This window comes from Pleurodeles waltl, chromosome 3_1, assembly GCF_031143425.1.
Source record: "Pleurodeles waltl isolate 20211129_DDA chromosome 3_1, aPleWal1.hap1.20221129, whole genome shotgun sequence".
NCBI classification, from domain to species: Eukaryota; Metazoa; Chordata; class Amphibia; order Caudata; family Salamandridae; genus Pleurodeles; species Pleurodeles waltl.
In genome coordinates this window covers 1761622367-1761644686 of record NC_090440.1, presented here as the reverse complement: position 1 = coordinate 1761644686, position 22320 = coordinate 1761622367, and the positions used below count along the sequence as shown (strand labels likewise).

The window sequence follows — 22320 nt, the reverse complement described above, 5'->3', positions numbered from 1 at the left end:
CAGAATAACTGTTTAGAGTCTCTTGGTTTGAACTGTTGTTGTTATTTATGAACTATGATGATGGATCATTGTGACTGCGTCAATGTATATTGGTGGTTAGAGTTGGAATCTGTGCGATTTTAACTGAAAATTCACTTGCTTGACTGGAACAGATGGAGAGAAATGTTCATGTTTGGAATGGAGGAGGGCGTTTTACTCTTTCAAATTTTGATGGTGTACGGCTTTACCGTGTCTTTTAATAGAAAATTGATAAAAAAAGGAATGCTAAGAAATAGACAAAATTGGTAAATCTACAAATACTAATAAATCTGTACTACTCTTAGAGACTCAAGGGTCAAATTACAGTTGTATGTCTTTAAGTTAAAAACATGTTATCACAGTTCCTGTACTGGTGCGACCCTTATCATACAGTTTATTTGTCTTACCCTGATAATAGTGCGCTTGTGGAATTTTGACAGTACTGGGATCCTGTGCCATAGTCTTTCTCAGCACACCTTTGTTGTATTTGCATAGGATCGACTGGTGTGCTACTCAAGATATAGTGTAAATATTTGAGGACATATTCATGCTTTGTGTTTTTTTACATCCCTACAACACCTACACAGTTAGTTATTTGTGTTTTTTTTTGTAAAGTGCAAAACAGACTCAAGGGTGCAGCAGCACATTTTACCAAAGAAAATCAATGACACCTGGATACGTAAATGTAAAGTAAGTAGAGTGAAACATTTTCATATAGATGTGAACCAAAAAAGATAAACATAAGCAGGTTTATGTGAAAAATCTTGTGCGGTGGGGTGGATGCTCTGTGGCAAATACATCTTTCAGTTTCCAGCCTTTGTGTTGTCCTGGGGCTTCATAATGGGGATCCATCACCCATTTTAGCACTCTCCGGACAGCTCTCCTGCAATAAAACTCAGTAAATCAGTGTTGAGCCAGGGCTTTTACTTTAAATAGAAAACTTACTTTAATGCACTCACAAAAAATGCTTCTCTTAAAATTATGAACACATAAAAAAGCACACTTGATAAATCAATTCAAAACATCTCCGGAGGGGCCTTACAAAAAAGACCAGGTTGCAAATCGGGTATCGGAAATCTTGTCAAAGGGGGTAATTAACCCCACAAACCTCTGTTTCAGTAATCTGTGAGTTTCCCCGTAACAATTTACTCACCTCCATACCCAAAAGGATAAACCCAAAGGCTCTTTATATGAAGACTGACAAACTCTTTAGAAAAAATGTAATCTTTTAGACACAATAAGAAATAGAAAAAGTGTCGAGGCTTATAATTTCTTTGGATCATATGTTCCTGCATGTGATTCTGGCTGTATTTGCTGTTACCTAACAACCAGGACTCTAGTTTCAAAGTGGGTTTCTTACTTTTTTTTAAACTCTTACTTTGGGTGCCCAAGCTCCTCTGTGGCTCTCAATACCTCCCCTCCACCCCCAAAGCCACCCACCACTTTAAGGGAGCCATTCGGTTGCTCCTTCAGTGTAGGGCGTTCAGACACCCTAATTCCACCGACCTTTCTACTTAGGCATCCGCATGCTCTTTTGTGCTGCTAAATGATTCTCCTGCAGCAGGCATGTGTGATGGTGCTTTGTGCCTCACATATACCCAGTTGAAGGGCTGCTGTGGTGCAGCTCAGGGGCTCGCGATCAGGGTTAGCAGTTTACTTCACAGGAAACAAGTCATTACCCCATTCATGAAGAGACATATTAAAGAAGCATGTGATCAGTCAAGTGGTTGCCTAATGTCTGCGTGCTTTACAGGACCATATCTTTGTCACATGTGAACGTGCTATTACTTTCCTTGAGAACAGTGGATGCTCACAGCCCCAGGGCAGCGGCTGGAATTACAGATGAGTCACTCACTTAACAAGCATACAGTGGGTCTCATGTTTGCTTGAATTAGAGCTATTAACGTTGTAATTCCTATCTGGACTTTTCTTGCCACATAAATTGAAAATGAAAAGTAAAACAGTTGACATAAGAAAGCCGATTCAAAGCTCCACAGCTGCCATGAACATGAGCACGAAGGAGAGACACAAAGGGAAAAAGAAGTTCGCTCACAGTCAAATGTATCAGCAAACGTGCAATTATCAATGTAACAGGGTCGATGGCCAAGGCGATAACAAAACTGGTCCAAGGATGGACAAATGTAAAGTATTTACCAATGATGATAAAGGATTTTTGAAAGGCATGCCCATGAATGAGTGATAGTGATGGGCGTGGGTTGGGCGTGGTTAAAAGCCCACACATAGATTACATCACATCAACCTAAAAATGGGATCTCTAGGTCCCTGCTGGAACTTTTTTTTTTTTTTTTGGGGGTGGTCTGGAGCAGTTTGCTCTAAAGGGCCACCTCTAGCTATAGCATAGCAGCTAGTCTAAATCGGGCCCAAAGGAAGACTTGCCAAAGCCCAGGCATGCAGTGTTCTTACCATACACTTCAATCTTCAGAGGACCTCTTAAGCCTTTTACTCTCTGCTCCACTGCTTCTTCTTATTGTTCAACAGTATCTTCACTGTGAAGGCTTGGGTCCAGCTTTTCTGGCTCAGCCCTTGTGGTCTTCTAACTTGCAGGAAAGCAGCTACATTGTTGTAAACAGTGGCTTCCAAGCGGCAGACTACATTCACTGCTTCCGCTCACTAGCTGCCTAAGTCTTCACAAATCCACGTTGCCCCCTCCTTAATGGTGCTCTTGCCAGTCTACTCCCCAGAAGTGTGTGGGAAGAATCGGAGAGCTGATTCTTCCAATTCCTCAGACTGTTAACGAAAGTCCATGCATTCAAGTCAGGGGTGGGTACACTCCAACAGACAGCCTCTGACAGGAGTTGACATCTGCACTTTTCCTTCTTCCTTTTATTGTCATTAGGTCTGTTTACGCAATCTAGAAATGGCACCTCGTTCCTCCTTCTGTAACTGAAAAGAACAGGAACTAGTTCACTGCCTGTTCCACCCCTGCTCAACGTGTTGCAGTAGATTCAGTGAACTCCCTTTGCACCCCACAAAACTTGAAAGGAGACTCCTGTAGTACAGTGGAGACAGAAGTCGTCCCTCTCCCTATTGCTGAGACTGCTAGCCTCCCCTCCTCTAATTGACGGGGAGCTGCTGCTAATGGCTTCTGAACTTTTCAAACCCATGCATAGCTTCAGCAGCAGAATGTAATCTCCCGTTGAATGTACCTATTGTTCACCAGGACCATCAATATGCCACCTGGTGGGCACATTAATTAACCCCACTCCACGGGCAGCTATAAGAGCACATTTCGTGAGTGGGAGACTCAGAAAAAACATAGATCACCCCCTAAGTGTATGAAGGATTTCATTTAGGATAAATCTGACTTTGCATATGAATTCCACACACAAAAATGCACAAGACAGCAGCTCTGGCCCTTGTACCACATGCCTGTCAAAAGATATACTTTAACATACTTGTTTGTATGTTTTCGTGGAACAAACAAGCATAACGTTTTCTTCATGCTTAAAACACCACTGATTATACAATTTACTCAAAAGGAAAGGGTATCCTGTTTTTAGTGCCCAAATTAATTAGATGACCTTTTATTGGGTCCCATCTGTCACAGTGCTACCCGTGTGCAGAAAGGTCGAGTCAGGCTTCAATCATTCTTATTCTGCACATATTCATGTATATTTACACGTATCATACGTAACGTATTCAGATCCCTTTACTGTCACAGTCTACAGGTAACAAACTTAATATTACAAGTTGGCCACTGGAGGTGTAGCTCAAAATAAACTCAACTGAAAGTCTCAAGCTACAGCAGAGGTCAGAATACAGAAGTCCAAAAACGAAAAAATTAAGATTTTTCGTTTGTAGAACCCACTTTGGTAAAGCTTATACAATGTACTATTTCTGGTGTTTGTCAATTTTCATTTATTCAACACATTACAAAACAAAATCAGGCAGTCAATCACAAGAAAGGATGTAAGCATTTTTTTGATTGAGACCTTGGAGGTATTTGTCCTGATTGCAAGAGGAACCTAGTTGTAAACTTTGTGTGTGCTCCCAGAGACTGACTGAATTATAGTTCTGATATTTTTTTTAAGGTCTCAGTACTGGCAATGTGAATATTTTTTGTTACTATTTACCTAGAAAGAGAGTGACCTAACACGATTGACTGGCAAATTCAGGATGTGATCAGGGATGATAAAGGGCGTTGGCTGTGGGTCAAGGTGTTAGTTATGGGTAATTTGATATACTTGGCCTTATTAGCAAAGACACAGAGCATTAGTACAATTACACAATCTAGCAATGGCTACTGGGAGTCCAGTGATCTGTGGGGGCAATTTCAACTTCATTTAACATTAGACACCTCCAACAGGGCTAAAAACAACTTAAGCCTTGTACGCTTAAATCCCTCGCAGTGCTAAAACATGATTTTCTACTGATTGATCCATGGCATGCGGAACATCCACAATATATGTAATATACCTGCTTCTCATGTCAGTTTAATTTGGCCCCACAACTGAATTTCTTTCGCCTTACAAGTTCAATTAAGTGATATTTACTAATATCTGGGCCAATGCGTTCTCAGACCACTCTGTAGTCTTGCTCCAGTTTCAGCTAAACATCCACCAAAGAGAGAAACCTAAATGGTGACTCAATTGCTCTTTATTTTTGGACTCCGTTTGGTTAGAAAATACTAGATCGTCTGTTAATGAGTTTTTTTTTTTTTTTTAAGATCAGCTGAGGTACAGGAGAAGACTCAGTAGCAAGGGAGGCCTTCATGGCCGCCTTTCGCAGCCATGTCACAGCCTACCAGGCCCACAAAGAGGAACGCGTCGTATTTTAAAGAACTAGATCAATTATTCAAAAAATGTATATGAAATAAAAAGCGAACTAGGACTCAAATTTCAGTTTTACAGTTAGATAAATCTCAAGGGAGACTTGCTCTACCACACTGCCAAATACATTATCAAGCTGCTCTTATAGACAGCAACATACGAACAGTGGATGACACAGATATATTTGACAACTTGATCCTGACCCGTATGGTCAATGAGTCTGCAATTTATCTGCCTACTTTTTTAAAGATAGTAAAACGTCCCAAAAAAACAAGTTATAAGTCGCTCTGTGTTCTTGAATATTGCATGAAGACATTTCATGAGGCTTAGAGGATCTTGAATTGTCTTAACTTTACATTGTTGGAAGACTGCCAATCCCCAGACTTCACTCTATGTAAAACCACTCTGGAAAGCTGGAAAAATAAGGGATTCACCAGACTGGGAAACTTTTTTGTGGAAGAAAGATGTTTAACATGGAATAAAATAACTTTAGACTTGGGGGATAAAGCTGGAGGTCTTATGTTCAGCTTTAGAAGGATATCTAGCCTACTTACTGCAGCATATTTGGAAATGTCAAGAGAAGCTTGCAGTGTTGCATCTTTTTGTAAAAAGTAAACTAACACGTGTGGGCAGTTGGTATTGGGCATTGTGGAAAAATACCAAATCGGGCTCGATAGATTAAATTCTGGCAAAAATCCATCAAACAATCGGTAGTGAGATTACTTAAGGGGAATGGCATTATATCTCGGAAGTGCACCTTAAATCCTTGCGTGCTGCAAATTTAAAAAATATGTCCTTTCTATCTAGGTTGTTGGCATACTACACCCCTCACAGATTGCAAACAATGGTAGATATAATCTCCGACCACTGTTTTCGCTGCCAATTAAATGGGCAGTGGATTGGTCTCATATCTTTTTCATATGTGCACCTCTTCATGATTTTTGGGAGAAAGTATTTCAGGATCTTACAGATTTTGCCCAGTTCCTGATAATACCCGAGATCACGCTGGCATCATTTGGCTCTTCCCATATCGTTAGAAATGTCAACAAAAATGTCCAGTTCCTGGTGTTCATTGGCATTGCACTGACCCTGCAGTTTAAGACTGAAAAATGTAGAACGACAGAGATTCCGTCATTGGAAAATGCTACGGACTAATGTACCTGAAGAAGCCTTTGCTTAACAGTGCTCAGTAGTGTGGGAAAATTTCGAGATACACAACCAAAAACCCGATTAAACTAGACGTCGGTAAAGGTGTGAAGTGGTAAACATTTGTACTTTATCTAGACGGTAAAAGAATATTTGAGTGGTTATGCCACACTGTGTACCAGGCTTTTTCTTCAGTTTACCTAGTAATGTACGGATCAGGTAGATACTATCTGGCTGATTTATTGAGCATTTTGCACTGTTAAAAATCTTATGGGTATTATGGGTTTTATCCTAATTGCATGGCTACTTAAGACTAAACTGTGAAATTGGGAAATATTTTATTCTATACTATCTGATTTGACTAGGCACTCTTTCTGTCCGCACGTTATATTTACTTTATGAATGTAGCTGCTGTATATTTGTTAAATTGATTTGTATTCATATCGACTGAAATCCTTAATTGTGTGTTGGTTACTTACTGCTCAATAAAAAAAGGTTTTGAAAAAAAGTGTGTGGCCTTGGGTTAGCCCCTTAAGCGATTAATTCGCTTCCATGCATTTTATGTGGTTTGCCATTGTTTTTATCGCTGTCTGTCAAGGTTATTTTATTTCTTGGATTAGTATCTTGTCCCATTTATGTTCTAGCTAGGTTTTGTGATGCGGCTTCAAGTAGTACCTTCAGTAGACTGTAGATGCAATAAGAATTCTAATTGGATATTCCATAATGTATTTACTGCTCCGAAACAATGACATCTTAATTGTTGATTTATGGTTTTTTGTCTAAGAAGTGCTCCTGTTCGTTTGCCTTGGTTTGTCATAACCACATTGTCCAGTTTGCTAGTTGCCTTTATGCATTCATTTGTTCTAGGTTGCTGGCTTGTTAACGTGTTGGATTTACGGCTTGTATTGTTCGTTCACAAAGTAAATACGTTCGGACTCCTTGTTCGTTCACAAAGTAAATATGTTCAGACTCATAGACGTTCTTTAACACGCAGCAATACTGGAGATCTCTATAATCCCACTCTGAAGATAAAATAGAAAAAGAGGTATTTATTATTATGTGTTTTCACAGGGCATTTCTTTACTTAAAACGGCATATTTTATTATTATTTTGCCCATCAACGCCAATAATAAAGCTGTAGTGTGAAATAGCATGCGTTAGTTTCTTTTCAGCCTAATGAAAATAGCAATAACATTACCATTCTTTGACTTTGTTTTTTTTTTCACAATTCGAAATCTCTTGCATAACTACCACTAACAACACACAATACCTACCATAACTAACTTAACATACCCATTTATCATACATACCCTACTTATGAAACATACCTAATGTGCCACACCTACCTGCAATGCCTTTCTTACATACCATACCTAATCTAGCATACGTAACATACATGACCTCCTTAACATACCTACTAAATATGCCTAACCTACAGTTCCCATTTACCTACCATAAATAACATACCTTACATATTATACCTAACCTACCATATCTGGCTACCCTGAAATGTTATGGTATCTGCATTTTCAATGCGCTTACTATCACTGTAATGTTTTGCAGATAGTTAGCACGTTACTCTGTGGACTACTCACAACATCAGACATTTGTCATGCTTATTTTGTTACATTTTATCATGCTGGACTGATGCTTAGCCTCTCCTGGTGGCAGGCCTAGGTCTCCAGAAATTATGTAAAGTCAGCCCAGGAGCAGGAGAGACCGGTTTCCTGCTGATGGCAGTGCGAGCCACCAGCCAATATAATATGGCGAAATTTCAGGAGTGACTAAAGACAAGTCTTTGGTGGTGGCCCCGAATGGGATTTCTGTGACCTTAGTGGGCCAAGTGCCTATTGCAGCAGGGCCCGGCTAGGCAAACAGAACGCGTGTGGTGAGAGCAAGAAATTGCAAGAGAGGAAGAGGATTAAAATAAAAATAGACCTGTCTGGCTAGGAGCTAACCTGTGACATTTTCTCTTCGGGATGCAGACCTGCCACCTACGAGGCACCACATAATGCTGTGAGCCTGTGCCCGCACTGCTAATTATTTAATTTAGCAGTGTTCGTGAAACTACAACTTAGCGTTTCATGAACACTACCAATGGACTAATAAGCCTTTTCAGTCTCTGCTTCGGGCTCCTGATGACAGGGGGAGGATGAGCTGGCTGAGCAGCAATCCATCTACAGAATGTTGTTTAAAAATACAGCACTGTACAGATGAATATCTGGTTTGCACACGTGACTGCCGTAGTTCAACTTGGATCTCTTCACGCGAGCATAATCAATTTAATTTAGAAGACATAGGGCCTGATTACAACTTTGGAGGAGGGTGTTTATCCGTCCCAAATGTGACGGATATACCACCCGCCGTATTACAAGTCCATTATATCCTATGGAACTCGTAATACGTTGGGCAGGATATCTGTCACATTTGGGGCGGATTAACACCCTCCTCCAAAGTTGTAATCAGGCCCATAGTGTGCATGCCTCCGGCCCTACAGTATGTTTGCTGAAAAGGGGCCTAACAGGGCAGTGCTTCCAGTCCAATCAAGAAGCTGGAAGAAGATTTAAGGTCAGTCTTCCTCTTAATTCATCTTGGCTCTGCTGCTCTGTCTAGTTCCTCATGGGCAATTGTGGATTGCTGATTCCAGTGTCCAGCGCCAGATTCCTGCTCTGCTGTTGCCATGGAGCCTCTGAGTTGCCTGCAAAGGAAGAAAAGTAAGTTTTAAAAAAAAGTGTTTTTCTCTACATGTGTGAGTGAGAATGCTGGAACTCATTTATTAAAACAGAGCACCTGTACCCAAGGATTTCAGATCTGAGCCCCTGTACACCAGTAGTAGTGGTTGAGGGTCAGTGAGGGTGAATAAGTGAGTGTATGTGCGTTTGAGATGGAGAATCAGGGAGTGTGTGGGTACATTTGTGTATGAGCGAAAGTGAGTTGGAATGAGTAAGTATGGCTCAAAATAAGTGAGAAAGTGTGTGTTATAGTGATTGACGGGGCGAGAGAATGAGTGAGACAGGGGGAGTGAGTGTAAGTGATTCAGGGCTCGAAAAATCTACTCACTCACTATGGCAAGCCATATTTTATGAGGTCGAGATATCTTTAGAACCTACTTGTCCCTTATGGTTAGTGGACAAAGAACATGTGTTCTGTTCAGTCAGAAACTGAAATCTTACTCTTGTCACATTTGCTCTGTGTTCAGAGACAGAGGTGAAAAGTTAGTTTGTCTTGTTGCAATGCAAATACTTTTCCTTGTGACTGAACTGTCTGAATTGTGTGAAATTAAAGGCTGTTGGTATCAGGTTTTTACTAACAGACAACATTTATATAACAAAGTTAGCTTTACAACCATTTCAAAGTATATGTGAATAGCTGTGAAAGACCATTTTTTTGTACTTCTGTGTGATGAAAAAATATTTTAATAGGATGAAAAAAAATCTGAACACTTTACTTAGTGATGTGCAAATGATAGGTATGTTTTCTAAAGCCCAATTCTCACAGAGTATTGTTAATACTCTATAAAGTTTTATCAGTAAAGCTGCAAGTGGGAAAGATTTTGGAAATTTCTTGGAAATTTACTGTCTGTAAATGACAGTGCGCTACAATATCATGCTTTAGTAATATACTTATTCAAAGTGAATGTTTAAACATAAACTGAGAAACACTCCTGGGCTTATGGCAAAGCTATTAGTAAACTAAGAGGCAAGTCATGCATGGATTATGTGTACCCTATATGTGGGCTAGATTTATTATACATGGAGCAAACGTTTAGTGTATTTAATCAAACAAGGATTTTTTCACAGCAGAAATGCTGTACTCACAGATTTGAAGGTGCACTCAAGTGTGAGGATGAAGAAGGCGGCAACTGTAAAATACTATATTTGCCTAGGATCACACAATTTGAGACTTGTTTCTGGGTCAAGTACATGACAGGTTGAGTAGATTATTCAAGCTACTCGACCTGCAGGTCTAGTAATATTTGTATTATTTTTCGAGGCCTGTGATTGAGAGAGTGTTTGTTAGTATATTTTATGCTTGTCAGTCTTCTGGTCGTGCTGGTGCACTCAAGATAATTCTTGGCTTATTGGGACTCAAAATGTAATTTGCTGTCGCTGGAATCTTGAAGATTCTTGGCATAAGTGATGGCCCTGACATACTAATAGTAATTCTTGCCATCTTTAGGGGGTTACCTATAGCAAAATGATGATGCTGGCATAAAAGAGGTAACATGTGGCAACCATGGCACATTGGGTCTGGAAGGTCTGGTAGGTGGAAGCAAACTGTGTGAACATGCTAGCTCTGGCATCCTGTGGGTAATTTGTGACATTGTTCCCCCATGGTATAAAGATGGTACCACTGGCAGAATGTTTGTACTGACATATTGTATGTAATTCTTGACATAGGGTAAGTAACTGTGACAAAATTCTGGCTTTGGCACACTGAAGGTAATTCTTAGCATTTAGGTGGCATTCATGGCAAATTTTGAACACCATGAGGTGACCCTGTGACAAGTATTAGGCCCTACCACTTTTAGGCATCACCAGCCCCCAATGGAGCGAACAAAATTGTTTGATGTGTAAGTTTGACATAACCTTGGGTAGGAAGGATGGGTGAGTCCTTAAAAATACTTAATTGCTGCTGAATAGATTGTAGGCTCTTCATTATCTGTAAAAGCATAGCGCTGTAGATCACCGAGAAGATTGATAGAGTTTTATCTTACTTGCTGGCAAGAGAGCTTTGTTAAACCATATCAATTATGTTCAGGGGAAAGGTATGTGGTACCTGCACAGTCTCTGTTGGTTGGTTGGTAGGCGGTTCCTTCCAGTGGGCACCATTGTGCAGCAGAATGGCTCTCAGTTTGACAGCAGCCTCTCCAGCCTCTGTCCTTGTAGATCAATAAAGGTTGTATATTTGTTGTATCAGCCCTGGGCTGGTGGTTTTGTGAAACAAGCATTGATAAAGAAAATAGGTCTCTCCTTTTGGACCTGTTGACTTTGTCAAATCTTTTTGCTTATGCTGTACAGCATCTGTAAAACAAGATTAAAAAAAGATTTTAAAAAGTGCCATGACACGACCATTGTTGTCACTTATGTAATTCTATAGGCATGTGCAAGTGCCACCAGGATGCGGGCGCATATATATTTTTAAAAATTTTAATTACTGATCCAAGATGGCAGACAGAGGAGAGTAAAAGCAGAAAGGCAACACACAAAAGAAGGAGGAACACAGAGTGCGGGGCGAGAAGGGTAGAACCACACAATGGAGTGAACAACAGTTGAGGTGGGGTCAATGGGTACAGAATCACATGAAAGAGTGACCAGCACAAGAGGGGAGCGCAACAAGGGGCAGTCAGAAGTGCACAAGACCAAGTGCGGGTCAGATGAGTTTGGATGGAAGAAATACATGAGAGAGCGCAGAAGCACAGATGATGAGAGGGTCACATGAGAGGGTTGGCATTTGGCAGGAAAGAGCACTCAAGGGAGAGAGCTGGAAAATATATCCACTATTAAGTGTTTAATCAAAAAGAAAACATTTCCATACAAGTCTGCAGGGAAGGATACAAATCAGCCAGTCAAAAGGATAGTAAAGAGGCTATGCTGCAGGAGAGGGACAAATACAAGTAGAGGAAGGCAAGCCATCCAATAAGAAGAAAGGAAATAAGAGTGACAAAGTCTAGCAAAGGCAAACGGATGGGCTGTAAACCTACTGTATGTTCACAATAGGTCGTACGCAACCGGGTTGTGCAGTCTAGAAGGCCAGACCTAAAAAGGTGCAAGTTATATATTTGATAGCATTAAAGAAGCAGTCCTCAAATAGTTCAGATTTGAATTTTAGATAGTTTTCACAATGGCTGTTTGTTGGAAATTATTTAACCTTGTTATTAGGCTAACACAGCTCACACTTGCGAATGTTTTACTGCTCACACCTGTACAATGTGCACTTTGACACAAACACCACAGCTGACATACTAACAGACACCCAGCATAACAATTTGTCCTCACAAATCACTTTACAATAAAACAAAACAAACAAAATGTCCACACTCATAAGAACCTCTCTACTGCAAGACACTAATACTAAACACAGTAATCTACAGTTCAATCAACATAAAGACTTCCCTCCCCGTCTGGCGCTCTCTGCCTCTGTCTCTCCACTGGGGCGTGGGGCAATATCTAAAATGCTACCCTTGCCTAGATTGCTATATTTTTTTTGGAGCGCTCCCACTGGTACACCCCAAGGCCTTCTTTTGGGATTTGAATGGTGTCTTCGATTTAATATGGAGAACAGCCAAACGTTGGGTACCACTGGCTGTCTCACAACTGCCATTACTGGAGGGAGGGTTGAGTGCCCCCAACTTTGAATTGTGCTATGCTGCAGCACAACTCCAATGGTCAATGCGCTTTATGTATGCGCCCCCCAGTCCTGAACAGGTGGCGGTTCTGGATGTTTTGGGTGCAGTTGGTTTCTACACCTGGCTTACAGATCATGATTACTGTCCACCAAGGGAACCACACCATAAAGACTATGGCACAAGCATGCTGGTGATGTTATGTATGTAGTTGGAACACAGCTATCTCAAACTCGCCTTTGATTTCACTGGATCAACTCCCAGGCACCCGCCTGGTGGCCAATGGTGTCGCCTTGGCGAGAGGCTGGGATTGCTCAACTGGGCGATCTTTTTCCTGACTGGCCTCTCATGTCCCTCCAGGATCTTAGGGATGCGTACTGTGTGGTAGACGGTCACTTTTGACTCTTTATGCCATTTGACAACTTCTGCTGATCACCGCGGGGGCGGGAGAGGCTGAACCCATTCCATCACCCGTCTTGCATGCCCTTCTCACATGTGGGAACATATGGTGTGCCATTTCCACTCTAAACTCTACATTACTTACCGATATGATGGGTGACACAGACGTGGCAAAGACTAGATGGAATAATGTACTCCCTCAACCGCTCACTACTAAATTGTGGACACTGGCACTGCAACATGTGAAAGGGGTATCTAGAAATCCGTGCTTCAATACATGCAGTTTAATTACACACTCCATACTTATTTATCCCCTCACCGCATCAAGCGTATGTTTCCTAATTCATATCCGTCATGTCCCAGCTGTAAACTGCGAGACACTGGCTTTTATCACATAGTGTTGGCGTTCTCTCCGCAGCAGGTAACCTGGCTAGACCTCCTTACCACCACCCACGGAACTTGCGGGATACACGTTGCTACCTATTCCTGAGTCCTGACTTCTAGTGGCTAAATGTTCTAGTAGCCTTGCAGTCTCCCGTAGCTGGCTATACCGGCCATTAAAGATATGTTACCTTGTTAAAGGCCCTTGGCTTTGGCTGCTAACGCCAGGGTTGGCCTTTAATGGGAGGTATAGCCCGCTATGGTGAGCTATAAGGCTATATTAGGGTATTTTATTTTTGTTTTTTAAAACAGTTATCAACCTTGCTTTCATTCTTCTGCATGTATTTACATATAATCAGACAGCTTTGCAGAAGCATTATAAATAGCTGCAAATAATTATACTATGCAGCAGTGCATGTTTTGTAATGAAATCGCTGTCCGTAATGCAAGCTGAGCGTACATCTCATTGTATTTCCTCAGAGCACCCATTCTAATTGTAAAGGCTTTGCTTTAATGAACCATTTATACCATTCCAAACATCTTATATATATATATATATACAGATGCAAATTTTGCTTTAGCAGTAGGTAGTCATATTTCCAACATGTCTAATGCTATAAATTGCTAGCCAAAGGGTTTCTGCTGAAGGGGATTTGGATCTAGATGTTCAGTGGACTAAATACTCATGAAAACGCAGTGCAAGCAGCACTTTTGAGGGTACAGAAGAATCAAAGGATGATTACTTTCTGTGGTAGAGAAGTGTCTGAGATACATGATGATGCTTCCGCAGTCGAGACAATTGCAGATCATTCCACACTTGCATGTTTGGCACTGAGTGTTGTGATCCATTGGTGGGTTGCAAGCCGATTTTTGGTGAGTCACGTAAGTCCAAGCAATAAAGATGCCTTTACATTTTTTTATGGCAAGACAGGAGCCTAGCCTTATGCATACAATCTTTTATTCACTCCTTCTGAACAGCAACCATTAAAAGATCCAGCAATAGAACTCAAATACATCACAAGGCAAAACCGAACACTCATGTCTCTTGTCTATATAAAAGTCCCAGGATTCCATATTCTTCCTCTTTTGTTTGCTGCTTCTGAGCTGATATGTATACTTTGAACAAACTGTATTTCTGAGTATTCTGATTGATTTGTTTTGTGGTTATATACATAGACAGTATGTATTGAATGCTTATTTTATGTTTGTTTAAACCCAATTTATGGATTTGGGGGGAGATTTCAATTTTTGGATCTGCTTTTTGATAAATGAACTAAATTCCACATTTTATGGAAGCTTGTTGTTTTATTTTTAATTTAAGTAATGAGTAGGAAAAATGTCTTTAATTTGGGATGGAGTGTGAGTGATTTTCCAACTTGTTCAGGCACGTAGAGTGTAGTGACACAGGTTTTGTTTTTGATAGGTTTACCTCTCTGTTGCTCACGATTCATGCATGAGACCGTGTTCGGATTCAGGCAGCCGAACGGAGACTGTGGCAACACAGTAGCTGATACAATGAGCCTCCATCTTAGGTGTGGCTGTTGCATCGCATGATCGTAGTGAGAGGCACAGAAGCAAGCACACTACTTTTGGAAGGAAGTAGGGCATGTTTTCCCTTTACAACGAGATCACGCAGGTTGCGTCCTGATCAACTGTGTTGCTAGACAACGATCATGGCTGTCCGTTAGGTTTTAACCCTGAGGCTATGTTGCTACTGACAATTTGATCATACAACGCTTTCACTTCAAAACGAAAAAAAGACCATAACAGAAGGGACATTACATAAGAAAAAGGAAGCTTAATGTATTTAAACCCCACAGTGAATTTTAAAAATATATTTTTTAATTGATCAGTGAAGGTTTGCTTCATTATGGCAGACAAAGAGTGAACAGAATTCCCAGGAGGAATTAATACAGAAATTAGTCTCCCAAAAAGTGCAGCAAGCAGCCACGGAGATTATTAAGGTGGTATTAAAGAGTAAACATGTAGGAAGGAGCCATGAAGAGGAGCAGTACTTCTCTATTTCAGACGGTGAGGAAGACTGTTATGGAGATCCAGGAGGTAAACGTGTTAAGAAAGGAAAACACACAATAAATTATTTTGAGAGTGGAGTCCCAAGCTGCTCAAAGAAGATTTTAGTCAAAAGTGACAAAAGGGATCGGCAGTCTAGCACTGCAATAGATAGAGGCAAGCTAGATGAGCTTGTTCAAGATGATGATCGCCATAATTATAATCAAATATATGTTGGATTTAGACTGTGAAGATGGCCTAGACGAGGTTGATAACAATTTTGGAAGGAAAAAGAAGAAATATGGTACTGGATCCTTTGGGCGAAACATTCTTTGATCCAAAGGAAATTAGGCATCCTAGAAGTAAAGAACGGTAGCCCTTGGACCACGTAGCAGATTACGTTAAGCTGTGATTAAGAAGACCCTTGGAGAAAGGAGAGGAATGTTTCTAGAGTGGAATGTTCACGGCCTTCAATGGATGAAAAGGTCACCATGACTCCTAATATTGATCCTGAGTTGATCACTTATTTATTTAAATTGGGCAAGGGCCCCATGAAAGTATTATAAACGTCTCTTAAATCTTGTCAGGGCAAAATTCTTTATATCCTTGGCTCAGTGGCAAGAATTTTTGACCAAGTGGAAGATTCCTATATCAAAAAATCAGATGTTAATATACGTCTTTTAAGTGGTTGGTGCCAGAGGGCAGTTTGTTTTATAGGGAATGCAAATTCGCATTGTTGGCTGAAAGGCGCAAGATTATCCTAATGCAGATAAACCCAAAATGTGCATATTTCAGCGTGAAAGAACCCACAGATGAGACTAAGGGCTTCCTATTTGGGGACGGCACAATGAAGCGTACCAGAAAGTATGTCCAAACTTTTACTAGTCTGGACAAGGCACAATATTCAGTGAGAAAAGTTTCCAAGCAGCAGTTTTTATGGTCAGACAACCTCCTAACTGCACATTCTAGAAGTCTCATTACTCCGGATCCCAGAGTTCTGATTACCAAGGAAGTGAGTTTAACAGACAGTCAGCTGGTTTTATCTCCAGAGGGGAAGAGGAAATAGAGCGAAAATTACAAGGGAAAGAGGTCAAAGACAAGGCTCGAGTACAGTACGAGGTGAGTATGAAGAGAAATATTGGTTTTACTCTTGCAAAAGTCAGAGTACAATTAAAACTTTTCGCCGAACAGTGGGAAAGATTAACAATTGATCCGTGGGTTATTTCAACAGTAAAAGGTTATATGATAGAGTTGAATTTGGTTCTGTTTCAGGAGAAAGAAACAAGAGAGTTGTACCGGAGAGGTGATACAGACATAGGAAAAAAAACACAATGAGATTAGAGGGGAACCACAAGCGATTTATCAGTACCTTGTTTTTGGTGGAAAAGAAAGACACAAGAGGTGGAGACCTGTGATAAATTTAAGAACATTGAACCAATTTGTAACATATAATCATTTCAAATGAAAGGTATCCACCTACTGAAGGCCATGCTGTGAGAGGAGGATTGGTTGATCAAGGTAGATATCAAAGACACATATTTTACAACACCAGTTCATCCAGAAAGTCAAAAACTTTTGCAATTCAGAACGAAAGATCATTTGTACCAGTTCCTTTGTTTACATTTGGTCCCTTATTGGGCCTTTTTGTTTTACAAAGATAATGAGACCAGTAGTAAAACATTTAAGAGAATGAGGTGTGAGATTAGTTATATAGCTAGGCAGTATCTTGATAATGAATCAGAACAAGGAACAGTTGATGGAACATATGAAGATTGTGAGGAATTTTCTAGAGTTGCTGGGATTTATAATCATTGTAGATAAGTCTGTGTTTATACCAAGTCAATCTTTGGAATTCTTGGGTTTTGTGATAAACACTTTAAAGAGTAAGTTGCAACTTCCATTGAGGAAGATAAAGAAAATAAAAGAGAAAATAAGGAAAGTTATGAGGAGACCAGACATAAATCTGAGGGAGCTGGTGCATGTGATTGGACATCTGTCATCTTCAATTCAGGGGGAGTTTCTGGGCCCTTTCCATTACAAGGCTTTACATTCTTAAGAGAACTGCTTTGGCAGGAGGCTTTTGATCTGGGGACAGTGTGACACTGACTCTGGAAGCGAAGAAGGGAGTTAGTGGTGAATGTAAAATTTGGAACCATAGAATGGGAGTGCAATTTTTGGAAAAAGACCAGATCTTGTGCTTGAAACAGATGCCAGTATGTCAGGTTGGGGGGCCAGTTGTTGCAATCAGGGAACAGGTGGTGTTTGGAATCTGTTGGAAAGGAGGAACATATCAGTTGTCTAGAGATAAAGGCAGGTCTTTTTGCACGGCACAGTTTCAAACAGTTGAAAGGGGCATCAGTCTTGTTGAAAATGGACAATATGACATCCGTGACTTATATCAACAAACTAGGTGGGTGCAATAAAAGAAACAGTCAGATTTAGCAACAGAAATGTGAAATTTTTTGGCTGGAACACAAAATTGGCTTGAGGGATGCACAATGTGATGGCAGATTGGTATTCAAGGAATCAGATGGGATTCAGCAATTCTAAATTGGAAGTCATTTTATTAAAAAAAAATCAGAATAGACTGTTTCATCTGGATTTCTTTGCATCCAGACTGACCTTCCAATTACCAAACTATGTCAGTTGGAGGCGGGATCCGGAATCAATGGCAGTGGATATGTTCATGCAGGATTGGTCAGGTGTGAGAGCCTATGCTTTTCCTCTTCTTTCTATGGTTCAGCAGGTTTATCTGCAGTGCAGGAGGCAGAAATGTCTGATTGTTGTGGTGATGCCTTTTTGGAAGACTTGGCCATGGTTCCTGTCTGCTCTGAGGTTAGCCATAGAGTGTCCTTATTTGACAAGGTCCAGAAATGGAATGTTGAAAGGTCTAGAAGAGGGAGAGCATCCGTTGGTACTATCTGGTGTGCTCAACTTTCTAGTATGGGAGCTCTCATGGAATCAGGGAGATTCAAAAGGACTTTCAGAATCGGCCTCTGGTTTGCTTGATGAATCCTGGGCTCCAGGAACAAAGAAAAGATACAGGAGTACATGGAGAGTTTGGCTACATTGGTGCGTGGCAAGGGATTTGAATCCCATGGAAGCTGATAAGATAAAGGTGGCTAATTTTTTTGTGGATCTGTTTGATATAAGATTGGACTATAGAACTGTTAATTATTATCTCTCAGCAGTTTGTATTTTTTGATTCAAGTTACATCAGTAGGGAAGAGCACTTTAATTTGTAGGGTGATTAAAGGGATTAGGTTTAATATGGCCCAAAACCAAAATATCAATCTTGTTGGGATGTAGATTTATTGTTGAAATTGTTTCAGCAGTGGCCTAGTAACACATTTTTGGGCACAAGAGAGTTGTCTTGAAACTTAGTGACTTTGTTGTGCCTGACTATTTTTAGAAGGGGTACCAGATGTGGGGATTTTAGAAGTGACAAACTGGTACTATCAACCTATGGGAGTGAGTTATGTTTAAGATTACCAAAAGAACAAAAACAATGTCTACATCTCTTTTTTTTTTATCCAGGTTTAGATGATTAATACATTTTACTATGAATAATATTGGCAAAGTATATGAACTTCTTATGTTGGAGAAAACGAATGCTGGAGTGGATCAGTTATTGATTCCGTATGTTAAGCCTTATCATGCAGTCACAAATGCAACCATTGCACGTTGAGTGAAATGTGCTATGAAAGAGGCAGGTATAGATCGCTCTAATTTTACGCCGCACTGGGTAAGGGGTGGTATGAGAGGTAAGGTCTTTATGTCCGGGGGGGTGACTAGATGACATTATGAAGGCAGTAGATTGGTCAAGTGCAAATACATCTAGAAGATTTTATTGTAGACCAGTAGCTCATGTTTCATGCTATGCTTTGCAAAACTTTGAACATGCATAATGCTAGCCTCCTGGCTTGCCATAAAATGTTGATTCTTATAGGTTTACTGAATAAAGAATCATGATTTTATTAAAGACAAGGAGACTTGTATTATCCCACCACACCCTCCAAGGTAATTAGAGGGTGTTGGGAATGACTTGAAATAGAAGTATATTGATTTTTAAAGAAATAAGGAAGTTTGTTTTTTATATTTTTATTTGAATACGTATATATTTAATTGAAAAAAAAACAAAAGGTTAAAGTAATGTTATTGCTTTGAACTAAAACAATACACACACAGAAATTCAGCAGTTATAGTTATCAGCACTAACTATAACACTTGTCTCCTCCACCATGCACCTCTTATGATCTAACACATGACATCTCTCATGACATATTTGGCATAACTGATGATATCACGGATGACTTTTTTGTTGCTTTTTTAGCGATAGGATTTCTTCCACTGACGATGTCACAGACAGTAATCCATTCATTTGGGTAGGGGAATCATTGGCTCTAAACTTTTTTTGAAGAGATGTTACAATATTAAGAAATGCTGATAGATTTGGAGATATCTAATGGAAGGAGATTTACTGAGATCTTTGTTTTTTTCCCAGGCATTGGCAAAGGTCAAACAACATTAAAAAAGCAATAGCATTGATTGAAGTAGTGAGACCGAGTGCAAGAGAGTTTAAGGCGATGCCAGAAAGGGCTGTGACCAGGCTGAGTGGCCTTTTATGCAGGAAGATCTAAACATGCAGAGCTTGGAAGAGTTTTTGAACAAGGATTTGAGCAATGAACAGCACTCAAGTTGGCAGCACAGTTTTATGGCATTCTCTCTCCCTAATTTGACTTAGAAAGGTTTCTGCCTTCTTCATATTCCATTTGGGTACGGGAGCCCTGGCCCTCTTGATCATTCTTTTTAGGTATGGAAGCCCTGAATTGCAGAATAAGGCAGAAAGGATGTACAAATAAAGAGTATGAAGGGCTGCCCATAAGTTATCATTGCTCGTGGACACTGTTATGTCATGAATCCCTCTAAATGTGTGTGAAACCAAGTTAGATTTCCTTAGTCCCTAGAAATATTTGGCTATTCCCTCCTTCCCTACAGAGAAAAGGAAAACAGGCAGGTGTCTCTCACTTTTCTTTATCATGAGTTTGGCTCACATAGATTTAGAGGGTTGTGAATCAGACAACTCAGTAAGAGATACTGTCATCTGCAGGGTTACTGTAGTTGTGAAGTGCCCTTCCCTGATCCCTGAACTTAGTAAACACACAGCAACTGAAGTTTATAATAATTAGTCGTTTATTATCTATAATCAGCACACACATCCTGGGTATAATAATGATATCAACAATTATTATTTCAGCAGCCATCATAAACAAGCATTTGCAATACAATAGGTCTCATGTTTTCTTGAGTTAGAGCTATTGGCAGTGTAAATTCATAACTGGACTTCTCTTACACATAAGTTGGTCAACCCTATCTCATAATTTTGTCCTTTTCTGCCATGGTTTTGTGGTCACTGGTGGCTACAGACATCCGACATCACAAGCCCTTGAGGAGAGATGATGGAAAATAAGGCTGGGGAAGTATTTTATTTTTAACAGAATGAAGTCTTACAAGCGTTCTTGCCTCGCATTTCAACAAAGCTCTAATGAAGTTAACAATAGCCGAGCATACTGAGAAGAATTATGGTCCCAGTAAAGGAGATAAGCAATGCCCTGTGTGTGATGTCCCAAGTGCTGGCTGGGAGGGTCTTTGGAGGAGAGACTCCAGATATGAGGCTAAGCAAGTTTCACATCATTGCTTCTAGATTTAGCTACATTATACCGGAAAGGGCATATTGTGGCTTTCCTAAGAAGTGAGCTAATCGACCAGGTGTTTCTTTTGTAAGATAATCTTATTTTAGGAGCCAGATGTGAGGACAGCATTGGAATAAAACCAAAACAAATGTCAACAACATGGGAGGAGGTGGGAGGAATGGAATGCTGCACTAAAACTCAGGCTGCTACCAGCCTAAAGTACCCACAGTGAAAAGGGAGCACCAAAGAAATGCCAGAGTAGTCTGTCACAGCAACAGATAAAGAAATTAAAGTGGAATAATACAGCAGTTGGTCACTGCTGTGAAACAGAAAAAGGGGGGAGAAAAAGGCAGAATTGACCACTAGCAAGAAGTTTTAAAGGACACTGCAACCAACAAATGAAATCGATTTAAGCCACAAGAAATATACTAAACGTGTACACGAGGTCAAGCGCATACGCTCAACCTAAAAACAAAAATGGATATTAGAAAAAGCAGAAGCATTTCTAATACATGGGATTCTGCAATACCTGTGTAAAAACCTGTCTAATTCCTTTCTAATCGGCGACGGTTATTGGGTCTTGCCTGCAGACAGCTTTAGCTGCTTTTGGCAACAGACCTATTGTGTCTAATATAGTTTTAGAATGTGAATTTAGTGAAGGGGACATGAGTTGTTGAATGAGAGGACATGCATAATTGTATCAAAAAGTGTATTAATTTCTCGACAAAGATGATTGATAGTACTGGAGAGGAGATATTACCGGTTTGTGATATATTTGTGAAAACGTGTTGAAAAGGTGAAAACAAAATAAGGTGTCTGGGCAGCTATTGATAACAATAGAATGTTGTTTTTGGATATTTTAGAACAAAATATTCCTCTACCAAATGCTAAATTAACTCTGTTATAATTTTATTAAAAACCATTTACAGCAAATTGCAACTTGCGAAAGTCAAGAATATTGGATATCATGTATATTTAGTGGAGTAGTGCTTCAGTTATTTCTCATAAAAACTTGAATTCTTGTGTACTGTGTTCATTTTTCTGAGTTTCTGGTTTTTTTTTTGTCTTTTTCAGGAAGTGACAGCAAGTAGTCGCCATTATGTTGACAGACTATTTGATCCCGATCCACAGAAGGTTCTGCAGGGTGTCATGTGAGTACTGTCATTTCAAAAGGTGAAGAAAAGGTTATACCAGCAAGGACTTCTGTATTATTAGCCTTTGTCTCTGGCAGTTTGTCCTTTAAGATCTTGCTTGCAAGGACTCTTTCCCACTTGTAAGCCACCTCTTTCTGTGGAGTAATTTTTTACACTGACTAAAATATGCAACCTGCCCCCATCTTGCCCTCAATTCACATTGTTCTCTCTCAGCACCTCCATTTTAGGTTTTGGTATGTTTTACTGCTATTTTCCAAAAAGGGAAAACATTATGTAAAGAAGAAACCATAGAGAACAGCTGCCCTACACTTCTCTGGACAGTAATAACTATCCCCTTTTCCTTCCAGCCTCTACACTAATGATTACAAAGTTCAAACACTAGC

At 40.1% G+C, this 22320-nt stretch overlaps 1 protein-coding gene across 11 annotated transcripts in view; it reads left to right on the top strand.

Moving 5' to 3' along the window:
* The window catches only part of ARMC8 (armadillo repeat containing 8), a 526273-nt gene that overhangs the window by 42541 nt on the left and 461412 nt on the right, over nucleotides 1-22320 (top strand). For all 11 annotated transcript variants that reach the window (XM_069225737.1, XM_069225740.1, XM_069225739.1 and 8 more), the window contains exon 2: nucleotides 21858-21934. Coding sequence is in view for 7 of the 11 variants with exons in the window: in XM_069225740.1 (XP_069081841.1) it covers nucleotides 21858-21934 (77 nt within the window). In the remaining 4 variants the exon portion in view is untranslated. The remainder of the gene's footprint in view (nucleotides 1-21857; nucleotides 21935-22320) is intronic.